The sequence below is a fragment of the Astyanax mexicanus genome, chromosome 7 (genome assembly GCF_023375975.1).
Source record: "Astyanax mexicanus isolate ESR-SI-001 chromosome 7, AstMex3_surface, whole genome shotgun sequence".
NCBI classification, from domain to species: Eukaryota; Metazoa; Chordata; class Actinopteri; order Characiformes; family Acestrorhamphidae; genus Astyanax; species Astyanax mexicanus.
The window spans coordinates 29,528,420-29,543,149 of NC_064414.1; the positions used below are offsets into that span (position 1 = coordinate 29,528,420).

At 39.0% G+C, this 14,730-nt stretch overlaps 1 protein-coding gene across 18 annotated transcripts in view; it reads right to left on the bottom strand.

Annotated features, from left to right (window-relative positions):
* kcnma1a (potassium large conductance calcium-activated channel, subfamily M, alpha member 1a) overlaps positions 1 to 14,730 on the bottom strand; it is a 258,450-nt gene that overhangs the window by 110,132 nt on the left and 133,588 nt on the right. For all 18 annotated transcript variants that reach the window (XM_049481018.1, XM_049481012.1, XM_049481011.1 and 15 more), the window contains exons 4-5: positions 2,445 to 2,538; positions 575 to 686 (exon numbers count right to left, since the gene is read on the bottom strand). In XM_049481018.1, coding sequence (XP_049336975.1) covers positions 575 to 686; positions 2,445 to 2,538 — 206 coding nt within the window. The remainder of the gene's footprint in view (positions 1 to 574; positions 687 to 2,444; positions 2,539 to 14,730) is intronic.

Genomic DNA, 14,730 nt, shown 5'->3' on the forward strand with positions numbered 1-14,730 from the left:
AAAACACTTCTAACATGCATGGTTGCTTTACTTCGCTCCTCGATCTCACAACCTCCTCCCTCTCTCTTTCCACAATGCTTATTTGGTTAATACATGTCTGGATATGACATCCCTAATAATGTCACTGCTGATGTCCTTTAGCTTTGTAAATCTCAGTGGCGTTTACAGCTTCAGAGCACAGGAGTCAGATTCAGGTCAGTGTCCTCCCTCTAGGCTCCGCCTGCATGCCTGTCCTTACCTGTGCCTTTGCCCTGTCATCTTTGCCCTCACTCGCCCATCCACTAAGTGGCATTTCGGTACATTTAGCAGCCATTCAGGGGACAGGACATGACAACAACAGTGACACCCGGGCTTCATTTTAATAAGATAGGCTGCCCTAACGTTCGCCTTTGCCACTTCATCAACATTCCCCTCTCTTGTCGACCTCCCGTCTGAGCCTGCCATCGCTGCAGTGGTGGAGGGAAGGCCCTGTCACTGTGGATGAGCAGTGGGCACTGACTGCTGCCCCAGGTTCCAGTGCTGAGAGGGACTGATGGGGAGAGAGAAGGAGAGAAAAGAAAGGTAAGAGACTCACCCAGCCAGCTCCTGTTCAGATACACTGATACAAACACTGGCGGCACAGTGAAGAAGTCCACCACGGAGTTCACCTCCAGCCAGAACCACAGCTTATCGTTGGCTGCAATGAACTGCGGACACATACGGACAACGACAGAAGAGAAATCAAATACTAGTTAGTGTTTACCACATGAAAACATGCTTATTATTTAGTCTTTTTATTCAGTAGATATTTAGTAAGTTAAGTGGGGGTCACTACAGACTTCAGAGTAAAATTTTACTGTACATTTAAGGATTTGCATGAATTAATTCAGCATATGTTAGTACTCTACTAATTGGTTTAGTACACATTATAATACACATATATAGCTCTAGAAAAATATAAGAGACCACTTAAAAAAAAATCTTTGATTTTACCATATTGTAAAACTCTGGAATATAATCAAGAGGAAGATGGATGATCTGATCACAAGCCATTAAACCAAGCTGAATCAAAAATGCTTGGATTTTTGCACCAGGAGTGGCATAAAGTTATCCAAAAGCAGTGTGTAAGACTGGTGGAGGAGAACATGTCAAGATGCATGAAAACTATGGTTAAAAACCAGGGCTATTATACAAAAACTACCAAATATTGATTTTTGAACTCCTAAAACTTTATAAATATGAACTTGTTTTCTTTGCATTATTTGAGCTCTGCATCTTTTTTGTTATTTCAGCCATTTTTTATTTTCTGCAAATAAATGCTCTAAATGACAATGAGACATTTTGCACGCAGTTTATAGAATAAAACAACAATGTTCATTTTACTCAAACATATACCTATAAATAGCAACATCTTATTTTTTTTCCAGAGCTGTATAAGCAGTAGTATACATTTCAGTAGTATACATTTAAGGGAGTTTTCTCCAATTTTTTACTGCAATGACCCTACCAGAATTAACATATGACCCAAACAACAAACTGATAACAAATAGGAGGGATAGGAATAAATTCATATGGACCTCTACAGATGGCTGTGGCATCGCTGAAGATTTAACTGTGCCACCAATCAGCCCCTTTACCATGCCACTGTTGCCACTACCACCGAGGTCATTAAGAAGTCATTGGATTTATATCTCTGTAAAGATGTTGGTTGGTGTGGCACCATTGTCTGACATCCAGTTACAACAGTATCTGGGGTTCAATTCATGTTCTGGGTGAATACACTGTGCTACACAAATAAGAGTTCTTTGGCAAGACTCCTAACACTACCTTGGCCCACCTCTGTAACAGCAGTAACCTTGTAAGTTGCTCTGGAGCAGAGTTTCAGCCAAATGTCAGAAATGCTGACTGTTCACATTTATTTTTGCAAGTTCTATGATCAGATTAGTATGTTTGGGTATAACAATCTGTAATCTGTATCCGTAACTATGGCAACAACATAGGTGTCAGTAATTACATAGGCATAGGTATTATGTAGGCTCTGCATTTCTGTCTCACTTCTTCTTACACTTTTATATAGTCATTGTTTATCACATTGTGAGTGATGCACAAGACACTCTGAAGTCTAATCTGAGCATCCAGACAGGCCAGACTGAGACCCTTACACATCCCTCAAAAAAATAAAAAAATTGATTTCTTGTCTTGTTCGATGTTTTTTTCTGTCTAGACTATCAAATCTGGATACAATCCAGGTATATCAGTGATCTGCCACTTTAATCATGACATGCTGTTGCAGAAATATATTTATTTCCGTTACATAACAGATACAGGTTACCTACCTCTAAGGATATGACCGGCAAGACAGCCAAATCTAATTTAAGCACGAACTTGAAACTGATTAATGAGGCTTGTAATGTGAACATATCTATTGTCATGGTTTTGTTCTAGTGAAGAGCAGAAATACTTACACGCAGCCCAAAGTAGAGTAAGAAGAACACGTTGAATGCCATGTCGATTTGTAACGTGAAGTCTTTGTAGAAATTCTGACAGGATTCTATAGGGCTGCAGATAGAGAGAGAAAAATCTGTCAACATAAAGATCATACAACATACAACACAAGTTTAAACTTGTAGAAAATCTGTGTTTATAAGTTCACAATCCTAACCACAAGCTGCAACGTGCAAAATGCAATGTTATAATGTGATTTAAGTGTGTCAAAAAGAGCCAGAGCCCTTCGCTTCAGTATAAATTATGCCATTATAAATTATGCAGAGTACAGTTTTATTAATCAATTGAGAACTGACATGAAAGAGTTAAAGCAACTACTGACAGATTCAATTAAGTTAAAAGGCGCTGATTCATAAACAGCCATCAGCTTCGGAGGCGAGGCTAATGTAGTGTTGCCCTTTCAGTGGCATTATCATTGATCTCGCCCCAAGTCTCAATTATTTATGAACTACTGAGCCTTGGAATTAATAAAAACGAGACTGTAAAGTAAACAGAAAAGGCCCATATGACATGCTTAGCAGAATAACTAAGCAATTTCAGCACCTTTATGTGATAGATTTTATTTTCCCTTTTGTCCAGATTTTTACAAGGTTTCATATTTCATTTTTTTCCCTAACGTTTCTGACTTAAGGCTCTTAAGACAAGCAAGATAACATACTGTCAGAAATGTAGATAACCAATCATTACAATCAATGGCATATGCATTAAAAAGAACTGCTGAACCAAATGTGCTAATGCTACTAACAATGCATGAACAGTCACAGTAGCCACCCACTAGCACTGCCATTAGCAGGATGCCATTTATTAATAATGCTAAATGGTAGCTATTCACTTTCATTCACTGTTAGAGACACTAACATCACTGGCTGAACCATTTCTTTCAGTCATGTCTGCTAAACTCTTTCTGATAGATGAGGGAGCACATTAGCATTTGTAATTATTCGTTAAGTATTCCTCAACCACGTCAAATCACTGTTTTCAAATACAGTGGCAGATGCTTTTTGCGCCCACGCGTAGCCTCCCACAGCACAGAGGAACATTTGGCACAGGCCGCATATCCCTCAGAGCACAGTTCTGCCCTCATTTCACAATAACGTGCCCTGCTGACCTTCAACCTGGATACAGTTTGTCAGAAGGGGAAATTCTTGCAGACAGAATTAAAGCCCAGGAATGCTAATGGTACTGAAAGCATGCTACTCAGACAGCTTCATATCAACCACTGTAGACACATCAGAGCCTTCCAACCATGAATAATTGATCATGGCTCCTTCTGGGCATAGTGCTATAGCTGCCACAGAAGGGGAAAGCCCTGCTTCTTGCCTGTGTAATTACGTATGTTACAGAAAAAGAGACAGAATATAATATTCTGAGCTTGGGCAATATACTGTCCAGAAGACTTCATTCAACTAATAGAAAATGAATCGAAACCAACGTTCAAAAGCTCTAACTGAATTAATTTCACCATATTAAACATTCCATTTTATTTATTCAGTTAAAACAAAAATCTAAATTAGTTAATTCTGTTAATAATGATGTTAATAATCTCCATTATTTGTGTTCGTGCACACATATTACTACATGTGTAATTATACAGTATGTCTCTATATATACCATATCCAATCTGTGACATGGAGGCATAAAAAGAGAATAGAGAAGAACTCAAACATTGCACCAACTAAAAAACTCAACCAGCTGGTACCAAGTATATTAGTATATTAAGTATATTAAAATTATCGCTCTTCAATCATAATCAAGATCATAAATGTGACAATGATTTAAGTCATATAGTCCAGCATCATAAGAAGAGTGGAAACACAGAATGGTTGACCCACCAGAATTTCTGAAAAGTACCACAAATAAAAAAATGTTAAATATCAACTTAATTTAATGTGAACAGAATTCCATCCGGTTTAAAGGATTCAGTGGTTTACAGCAGTATAACAGCCAAAACACACACATTGCATATATTACATAACCAATGTCCTCTAAGGCCCTTGGCTAAGATTTTGAAATTTGGCATGGCTTTAATATTTTTTTCCAAAGCAAGAAAGTAGTTTGGTGCGTTTGTTCACTGTGTACCTCTAACTTTACTCAACCTCACTTTACCTCCAGCCTAGTCATTCCAGATAAACACGGTTTGCGGCATTTTCTGCAAACGATTAGTGCAAGTTCATTTTGCTGTTTTTTTATGTTATCATATCTTTTCCATTGTATTTATTGTAAAAACTCATATTACAATAACAATAAAACACTGATTTATCGTACAGCCCTGGTACAGTGAGCCTGGTACAGTGTTTGACAGATTGCTATTTTAATGGCGCAGTGTTTCTGTGCATCTTATCAGAGAAAACTGACCTGCTTGTTCACGCTGTGAAGGTGCACAAGCAGGTCATTAATATTGGTGATATTAAGAAAATTGCTTAATATAATTTTTTTTTATTATATATTAATCACAAAATCTTTACATCAGGGCCGTAGTAGAAGACAGGAAAGCTGATCTTCAAAATCAATGTCAATACACACTCCGCAATCACATGGGATCCCCGCCCCGGACACATGGCGTCCAGGCAGAAAATAGCAATGACCAGGCCCTCTCCTTCCACCTGCCACCTTCTTCAGTGTTGTCCTAGCGTGAGAGCCTGGACTCCCAGTGGCATAAGGACAATTTATCTTCCAGCAGCTCTATATAGCACACGACTGATTTCAGGTCAAGCACGGAGCGCTGGGGGGACGGGACTGCGGGCGGACTCGAGCCTGGTCAGGTGCTCCACTGAGGCTCAGCTCTACACTAGGTGGCCTCAGCTCCTTATTCTAAAGAGTGGGGAAGAGTGTGTGGCTCTGGAGGACACACAGCAGGCAGTGCTGTGCCACCCGGAGGGATACACACAACACAGAGGGCTATTTCAGGAAAACTATGCTTCTTTACATTAACCACCTTTCATGCTGGCATAAGGGCCTTTCTCAGCAGTTCCGGAACGTTTAAAGAGATACGTAGTGCTCTTCTCCATGAGTGCACTGTGCACAAATACCTCTGTATATACTCTACCACAATTTTAAACCAGTCAATAGAAGGCAATAGACAAAAGGCAAGTGCATAATAGCACTGGTAATGCCTATGCAGGGTGATCAAAAGGAAGGAAAGAGAAAGAGAGAAAAAGAAAGAAAGAGTGAAAGTGAGAGTGGTTGTGTGTCACTATCCCTTGTGGGTTAGAGGCCAGGTTAGACCTGCAGTGATTGATTTAGGCCAAGGCTCCATTTCTAAAATAAGAGTGATTTAGCACCTGCAAGGGCACCAGACAAATAAAACCTCAGTTGGGACCCTAAAAATAGCCTCTCCGTTTTGATTCTCCCTGAAGCGCTCTCTGCATGTGGTTCACTTAAAGGAGAAAACACACAAAGCACTGTTCCCGTGTCTCTCTCACTTAATGAAACAGGCTGCGCAAGGAGAACAGAAAACAAGATATTGCACTTAGCATCTCATGTAGCTACTGCTCAAAACAACAGTGCATCACTCCCTATGTCTGAAAGGTCTGAAGATTAAACCACAATCTCACACAGCACTCAAGACCCAGTTAAAACACAAAATAAGCAATACAGCACAGTCTAGCTTTTCTAAAGAAACACCAACAACATTTAACAAAATCATGACATAATTGTAGAATTTAATTTAAAATACTACAGTAAATTCAGAAGGTTTAGGTCATTTTACTTCATTTACTATAAATAGTTATGGTGGGGGGCATATAAGGAATTAGTTAAATACCTTTTGCTTCTCAAGAAGCATTTTTGTACCTTAAAAAAATTATTTTGATGGTTCACTGCCCAGAAATAGAGAGAATAGCATCCCTGTTCAGGCACAACACAATGTAAGTTTGCTGGAGTGATTCCTGACATGTCACTTTTACTTAACATGCCACTTCTGAATCTCTAAGTGTATTAAAAATGCACTTCTACCATTAGGGGGAGCTCAAAGCATGATTTGTATTTACTTCAGTGGAGTAAAAGTAAATTATACTCCCAAACAAAACATTCTCCATTAATGCTGTTTTAAAACAAGATTGTAGCATCTGTGCTGCATAATATCCCAGCATCAAATAGCAAGAAGCTCCATTGACCTCCTAATACAGAGAACAGCATTTCTACCATTGATAATTCAGACTTGGCATGCTGTTTAATACTGTGTCAGTTATACATGCGTAAAATTTTGTAATATTTCTCTACGACGGCAGCCTAGACGCTTCTTTCACATTAATTAAATTTATTCTTAGTTTACCCAGGAATGCATGTGTAAACTGTGTCCTTTAATGGGAGCTCGGAGTCAAGAATGACCAATTCTGACCAAATCAAAATGAATATTTTTACCAGGTTTAACTGGTCACGTTATTAAAACAAATTATCTTATTTTTGGTATATCAACTTCAAATTTCATTTCAACTTTATTCTGGACTAGTGAAAGACCAAGCATGAACAACAACACACAGATATTACAGAGATTTCCACTGTTGGGATAAAATGGGAAATTCAGGGTAAATTCATTTTTTTTCTCATGCCCAAAAATAGATTTAATTTTCTCATGAAAGCAGATTGCAAACATTTCACTGCATGGCAAAATGAAATTTCAATTCATTTCTTAGCTGCCTATCGACTGAGGCTTAGTTTCAATAAATGAGTGAACACTGCCAAGGTCCTGCATCACTGACTGCTGTCCTCTGCTCTGCAGCAGCTCTGGGTGATTAGCTGTAGAGAGCAGTGACTGTCCTTTGGCCCTGAATCAGTGAGAAGGGCCTGGTGCCGCAAAGAGCTTTTTTGAGTCAGCATTGGGCGGCACTGAGTCTCTTCTCCCCCATGTGAATAATTGAAGGAACATGTCCTCCATGACTGCTCTACTGAGCACTGAGAGCTACTGGAGCATTTGAGCAAGTATCAGAGCAAGGGCAAGACATCTGATGTTAGAGGGAATTAGGGATGCAAGTCTCTGACCTCACCAAAAATGTATTTGATAAGAATTCTTAAGGGGAAATGCTCAGAGCCCCATTAAGCCTCAGTGAAATAAGAAATGTGGTTTATTACTTCCTTCCTTCTTATTTGTCTTATTTTATTATAATTACCTAACTAATTTTTCCATATACTGGACCAACCCAATAATCTCTAAACAGGAATTGTGGGCTTTTATGTATAGATTTCTGAATATTTTTGGAAGTACAGCACACATCTCACGTCAGTATGTACAAGTACACTAGCAACACCCTGACAACCATGTGGACTTCTGAAGCCACAATGTAACACCCTGGCAATCAACTGGGACACCATATCATAGCACCCAACTGGCCACATACTAGGAACCTAGAATCTGAACTACTACTACCTTTATCATAGGCTCTTAGAACAATCTGGAACACCACAGTAACCAGACATAATACCAGCGCAACCACCTAACAAAAAGCACTCATGATAACAAAGCAAGACCCCCACCTGAGTTGCCGCAGCATCTGTGAACATACCACTAGAAACTCCCTAAAACACACTAGCAACCACCTACTAGTATTCACCTTTAAATTTCTCCATTCTACAGAAAATGAAAACTAAATCATTTGAATTGAATGTGGATGTGATTTCTGTTAGAGTGGCTTGTCTGTTCACATGAACAATTTGAGACAGACACCATGGGCAACAATCATCACCACCTACTGAGCTGTCCACCGTGGGTGGTAATGCCTTCTATGACTTGTTTCTTGTACAAAGGTGACACTGTTCCTCAAGGAATGTTAAATGACCGCACATCTTCGGAAATGGCCCCTACTATCAGGCCTTACTTACATACTTTTCCATGATCACGCTGGCCAGTGTTCAACTTTACTCACTTATAGAGGATAACAACAAGCCAAGTCTTTCACTGAGGTATTGCTCAATAGTCATATAATAGTCAGTGTGTAATAAGGGCTGTTTGTTATGACAATAAATCTGCACTTATTACCTATAATCACAACCAACGTTATATAATCACATACTATCTTATTAAAAATTTGCTAATTATAGTAAATTCCAAACCCAGGTCTTTATATACTCCAATACAAAGATGCAATTAACTGATTTTAACTTGATTTTGCTCTAATGGTCTGCAGCAATGTTGGAAGAATGGTAATGTTAAATTGTTTACTCTGCATTCATTTCTCAGCTGCATCAAAATCGATGCAGTTGAATCATCATTTTCAGACTGACTGAATCACAATGCATTAATGAATGTTTATAACCCTAGTACCAGTTATTAATAGACCATCAGCTTATTTAATAGAGGATTGCAGTGCTTGGCTTTAAATCCAGTTTGAAGCATATTTCACTAGCATTAAGAACATGTCTGCTCATCCATTTTCCCATTTTCCAATCTTTTTCCACTGTCTCTCTCTTTCTCCCTCTCTCAAACATACACACACACAGCACACCACATTCTCTCTCTCCCTGTCTTTCTGATGAGGCTGAGCTTAAATCTGGAACTCTGCGCAGGCTCCTAGTGTGTGGGAGATCTGAGAGAACAGGGACGCTCCACTAGAATTAAACTGTGTGGATTATTCATCCCTGCATTGCAGTGGCAGCCTGTTTATTTCTGAAGCTTCTCAGACAGTAGCCACGCCAGAGGCCCAACCCCAGGCCAGGTTACCTCAGCTCATTCACATTTAGCTGCACACAGACCCAACGCGGCTCGGATCTCCCTTCGAAGGCACCTATTTTTTCCTCACTTAACTGCATAAAGATGTCATTAGGTGCTGTAACTCTGTTCCCCTATTTATCACTGAAATGAACTGTTCAATACAGTTAGTGCTATGGGTCCCAAAGGCACCACTGAATGTAAATGAACACACACTGCATTGGTGCTCCTACAAAGGCAATGCGATAATCAAAATACAGCGCAAGTGGGACACAAACAAAGGCATCCCTTGAAGGAGAGCCTCCTTCTGCTGGCCTACATATCTCTATCTTCATTGTGCAGTCCCAATAAAAAAGAAACCCATGTCCAGAGGGAGCAGTGCTGCCTTTTCCCTTTAAGAATATGACAGTGAAACAGCACAATGTTAAAGCTAAAAGTTCCACAGCAAAACAAGTCTCTTTATATTCAGTTCCCCTGCATAATTTACATGCCTGATACATATAACAAAGGCAGATATTGTAGGAATGTGGCCTTGTGTTGTGGGGTTGCACATTCTGAGGATTTTCAAAATTACACTAGAGATTATGCAAGAATATGCTAATTCAGATACAATACAGTAACATACATGCATAGCCACCAATCAGCACTGTCTAAACCAAGCACACCAAAATCCTCACACGCTTGCCTCAATGGTACATATTATCAAGACCTGCTCACATGTTTTTAGAAAGATTATGATATACAGATCAGCCATAACATTAAAACCACTTCACTAATATAGTGCAGGGCACGCTTCTGTACCAAAACATGTTTGAAACAGTGGAGATATGGACTCCACAAGACAAGAGTAGCTTTATTCTTTGTGATTCAGTATATTTTCTATAAGACTGGACTATATGGACATGCCTTCACACACTGTAAAAAACAAACTTTAAAATTGTTCTCCTAATGTCTTTTTAAATGAGCTGAACAAGAAACATTGACATTTATTGTTAAAAGTTGGCCTAAGTAAATAATTTGTGTTAGCAAAATGTATAAATTGCAGTTGAACCCTGCACATGCTCAGTTTGACTCTTTAGTTAAACTGGGTCTACTAAGCAAACTGCCAGGTCTCAGTGTTGAAGGATATAGGAGCAAGTTACTGTGTTTTGTGTTGTTCAGTGTATATAGACTATATGCTGGCTGGATCCAGCTGGTCATTTTTGCATTACTGAAAGCTTATATAACTGACAATAAGATGTATGTAATAGTCATGAATTCCCAGTTGCTAATTAAATGAACAAAAGATATAATGTTGTGCTCATTAGGTGAGTTTGATTTATGTAAAACATGTGATTGACACAAGTTAATTGTTTTAGTTGATCTTAAAGGATAGTCAACAGAAATTATAAAACACATTTTATAGAACCTAAAAGTATTTTTTTTTTAACCGACAGATGCAAAATATGTAGTTGGACCAACTTTTGTATTTTGGTATTTGATTACAGATGATATTCCATTAACTCAACTTATTTTCTTTAATTGAACCCAAATTCTAAGTTTGTCAGCAGAAATTAGACTAATTTTTAAGTTGGTGAGAGTTAACATTTTTTACAATACACTCCACACACTTCAGTAAGTTTTATTTCTTTGACCACATTTGGTGAATACTTACAACTTTATACCAGTAACCCCACAAAACCTGCCTTAGGTGTTGGAAATGTTCTGACCTGGCCATCTAGTCATCACAGCTTACAGGCTCTTGTGAACTATAATGTGTCTAAAATGTGTACGTTTTCCATATCACAGGTGCCAACCCACAGAGCTTTTGTGTAAAATATATCTTCTTTATAGTGTTAAAGGTATACAACTACATAATACTGGGGTAACAGAACCCATTGAAACCTGGTCAATTCATGATTCTTGAGCATTAGGTTTATATCTGGAAAAGTAGCACTATATACGGCTCAGTTACTCCAAGACCATTTAAGAAATAAAACTCCTCCTATTACAACCAAAACACCAGTAAGAACTGCAGTGCAACAAGCTGCCCTCACCTCAATCAGATTTAAGTATAAAAATCTTACCAGGATACAATACAGATATTAGTCACATGAAGTGATCCTAGTCTAATAATACATTTCCCTCGTAATTCATAATTCTACTATAATCAAGTTTGAAGGCAAAGTCATGTGACAGTATTAAGAAATACACTATTCGGTTCTGACTGGCCATACTTAAAAACAATCTGACTGCGTTGTCATGTTAAACTGTTAAATGCAGTACACACAAAGTGTACGTCTTGCTACCAAGTAACTGTAATGAGCTGAAAAATACAACAGAACTGATTTAACATAAGACAAGTAGTCAATAATCAATAAGTATCAGTCAATTTATACAGGCTAGGGGGTCTAAATAAAAGATTTAATGTACGTAACTAGGCCACATATTACACATCAATGAGCATTTCTAAAACTTCTGGTTTTAGAAATCACTTAAAAGGGTATATTTGGAACCACATAACAACAGAACTGTCTTACTAAATCTAAAGTAAGAAGAAAGTTATGTAACTGTATGCTGTTTACATCACAGTTTTCTCTACCCTGCTTCTGGAATACCCCCTGCTCGGCACATTTTAGTGCTTTCAGGAAGAGCTGATTAGTTGGAACAGGTGTATTGGGAGCAAGGTATACGCTAAAATGTCCGGGACTAATGCTAAGAGTCACTGCTTTAACTTAAAAAGTTAAAAGTTTTTAATTGTCTTTAATTGGGCCCTCTTGACCATCCACAAGAACATAAATAAAACATTACCACCACACTGCTATATCTACAACCCCTTTACCTGCGTTCAGTATGTGTGGACATGTCTCAAACCACCAAAACATAATCTTGTAAACTGCATGTATCCAAACTTTGGTCTGGCCTTTGCTATCTAAACTCTGGGGAGCTTGCTGGGTTTGCCACCAGAGAGGGCTGTGCATCCACTGAGCTGTGTAAAGTGGCCCCCCGAGAGGCCGGCACAGTCACTGAAGCGGAGATAAAAGCTCATCTTCACACAGACCCTCACCCCACCCCTGCCAATACGGCTTTTTACCCTCCATCAAATTTTGAGTTACCTTAGGGAGGTACCATCATTTCAGAATAACTCGGAACGTTCGACTTGAGCTGTTTGCTGATGGCTTTTTTAATGGACCATTGCGTCGTCCATTTGTGCAGCGAGGGGAAGCTGAATTTGTCCTGTTTCCCTCTTGCTTTTAGGACATATTCTATATATAAACAAAATACTACAGATATACGTGCTTAACACAGACTGTCACAAGCAGTTCTGATAATTACGTCCAAAAGACTGCAGCTCGACCATTATCGAGCCATCAGTGCATGAGTCATGCTAGAAGCAGAGGTCAGCTGAAGGACATTAGCTCAGTTCGTTATGGAGGGTGAGAAGATGGGTGTTGTTTGTACACATCTCTCTGCAGTAAAGACAGCAGGAGAGGAGGCTTCAGCTGCCGCCGGCACAGGGCCGGGCTCAAGGCGTAATTCTCCAGCTCCACTCCACTGTTTAGATCATTAAGAGCAGGTCCCAGCACCCAGCAACGTTGCCATAGCCTCATTTGGAGCTCACCCAGGTGAAAGAGGTGAGGAGGACAGCGAGACGCGTCCTAGTTTTAGCCTTAGATAAATGAGAACACAGAGAGACCACCACATACAAAGTTGCAGGTACACTATTTGAGCAAAAGTACTATATGGTTTACCTGCTCATTCATTATTTTTTATTTTCTTCTGAAACCAGGACTAGAAAAACAATGCTATGCTATGTTATGCTGCTTTTGTTGGTGAAACCTTCCATGTTGGATCATCACCACCTTAATACATTGCCAGCTTCCCAACTTATTCCAGAAGTATTGGATGTAGAAACTGATTATGAAGACTATTTAAGGAGAAGGCTTGGGAATGCCTACATCTATATAAACAGTGAAATGTTATGTTGTGAGTGAGACTGAACTCTGGCCAGCATGGATATGAAATTTAATTTCCAAAGTTGTGTTGATATTTAACATTCCTCGATCCACAGTGTTATATACGTACTGGGAATACGGGGGTACAGTTGGTGGAAATGATCGTGACGGGCAGTGTTTGGCTAAAGTTGTCTATGCAAAGAGTCCATGCAAAAAGCACATTCAAATTCAATGCAGGAGGCCCCACACACATATCACACAGGTCAGTAAATATTTCTTTAGCTTCCATGGCACATGGCAAACGCCTTGGCACAGAATAAGTGTTTCTTTAGCTTGAAGTGGCATGTCACTGTACAGTATCTCTTCAACAATACAGCATCTGCACTGTCCTTAATCCATATAATGCAAGGAAAGTGATTCTTTCCTAATATGCAAGTCAGCTTAGGTGACTTCTGCAATGCACTCATAAATAATACAGGAAGAAATCTAAGGCCTTGCATTCTTGAACCCCCTGTGCCTTAAATAAATAACAAGAGACCACCATGTCTCTCTTTAGATTATACATTTTTTAGCAGATGTTGTAACCTTGGCAGTGTTTATACGGCTGAATGCTGCCGAAGTTGTGTGCCGTAAAAATGTTCCCCCCAACACTAACAGGTAAACACTAATAAGCATTACCCAGTCTGACAATTTCTCCTAATTCTGGAAATGTAGCTAGCTGAGTTGTGCTAAATAAATTATATAGGCTACTTCCTTAACAAGAATAATAGTCTACTATACTGCAAAAATTGTTCCACACATAATCTGCAAGCCTTCAAATAACAGGGCTATTGGCTGTAGGGATGCAACGATTAGTCGATATAATCGACAATGTTGATTACAATGTTGATTACAAAATCTAAATGTTTATTGTTAACAAATCGTTAATTTGTAGCACTATACAAAGTACTGTGGAAAGAAACACAATGGGAGAAGAGTAACACTCAACTCGGCCTGCATCTCAAAAAATGACCAAACACAACAGATTACACATTTAATTACACATTCCTTAAAAAATAGCAGCCTTCCACATTTAAAAGACAATGTTTAGGACATTTGAAGGGCATTCAAAGGAGAACTCTGGTGTAAAATGGACTTTTGGTGTAGTAAAACACGATAAAAGGTCCTTACATTTGACGAATAGCACACCTCCGTTCTTCCACAGTGTTCCAAGATCCAGATTTTTTTTTACTGGTGCCAGCTGCTACCCTATGAGGAGTCTACATAGATATATACATAGTAATACATAGAATAATGGTGGCCCTTGGCGCTGAAGCTCACGTTATAGGATGTAAACAGAGGTATATATTATTATAATAAGCTTCTTGTGCACTTTTTCAGTTATTAATGCCTTGTTTTAAATGTCAGGGCTCTCCAGATTCTAGCAAAAAGGTGTGGAGCTACTTTGAGCTGGATAACGGTGGAAAAAACGATTTATCGGGGCAAATTATGCCCTGTGTCACCCAGTCTGAAGGGTGTTTGAGAACGAAGGTGTGCTAATCATCAGAGGTAAGTACTACACCAAAAGTCCATTTTACACCAGAGTTCTACTTTAAATCCCACTTTTAGCTTTCAGTTTTTATCATTTTAAAGCGACAGAAAAAGCTAGAAACAGGAGCCCTACCCACA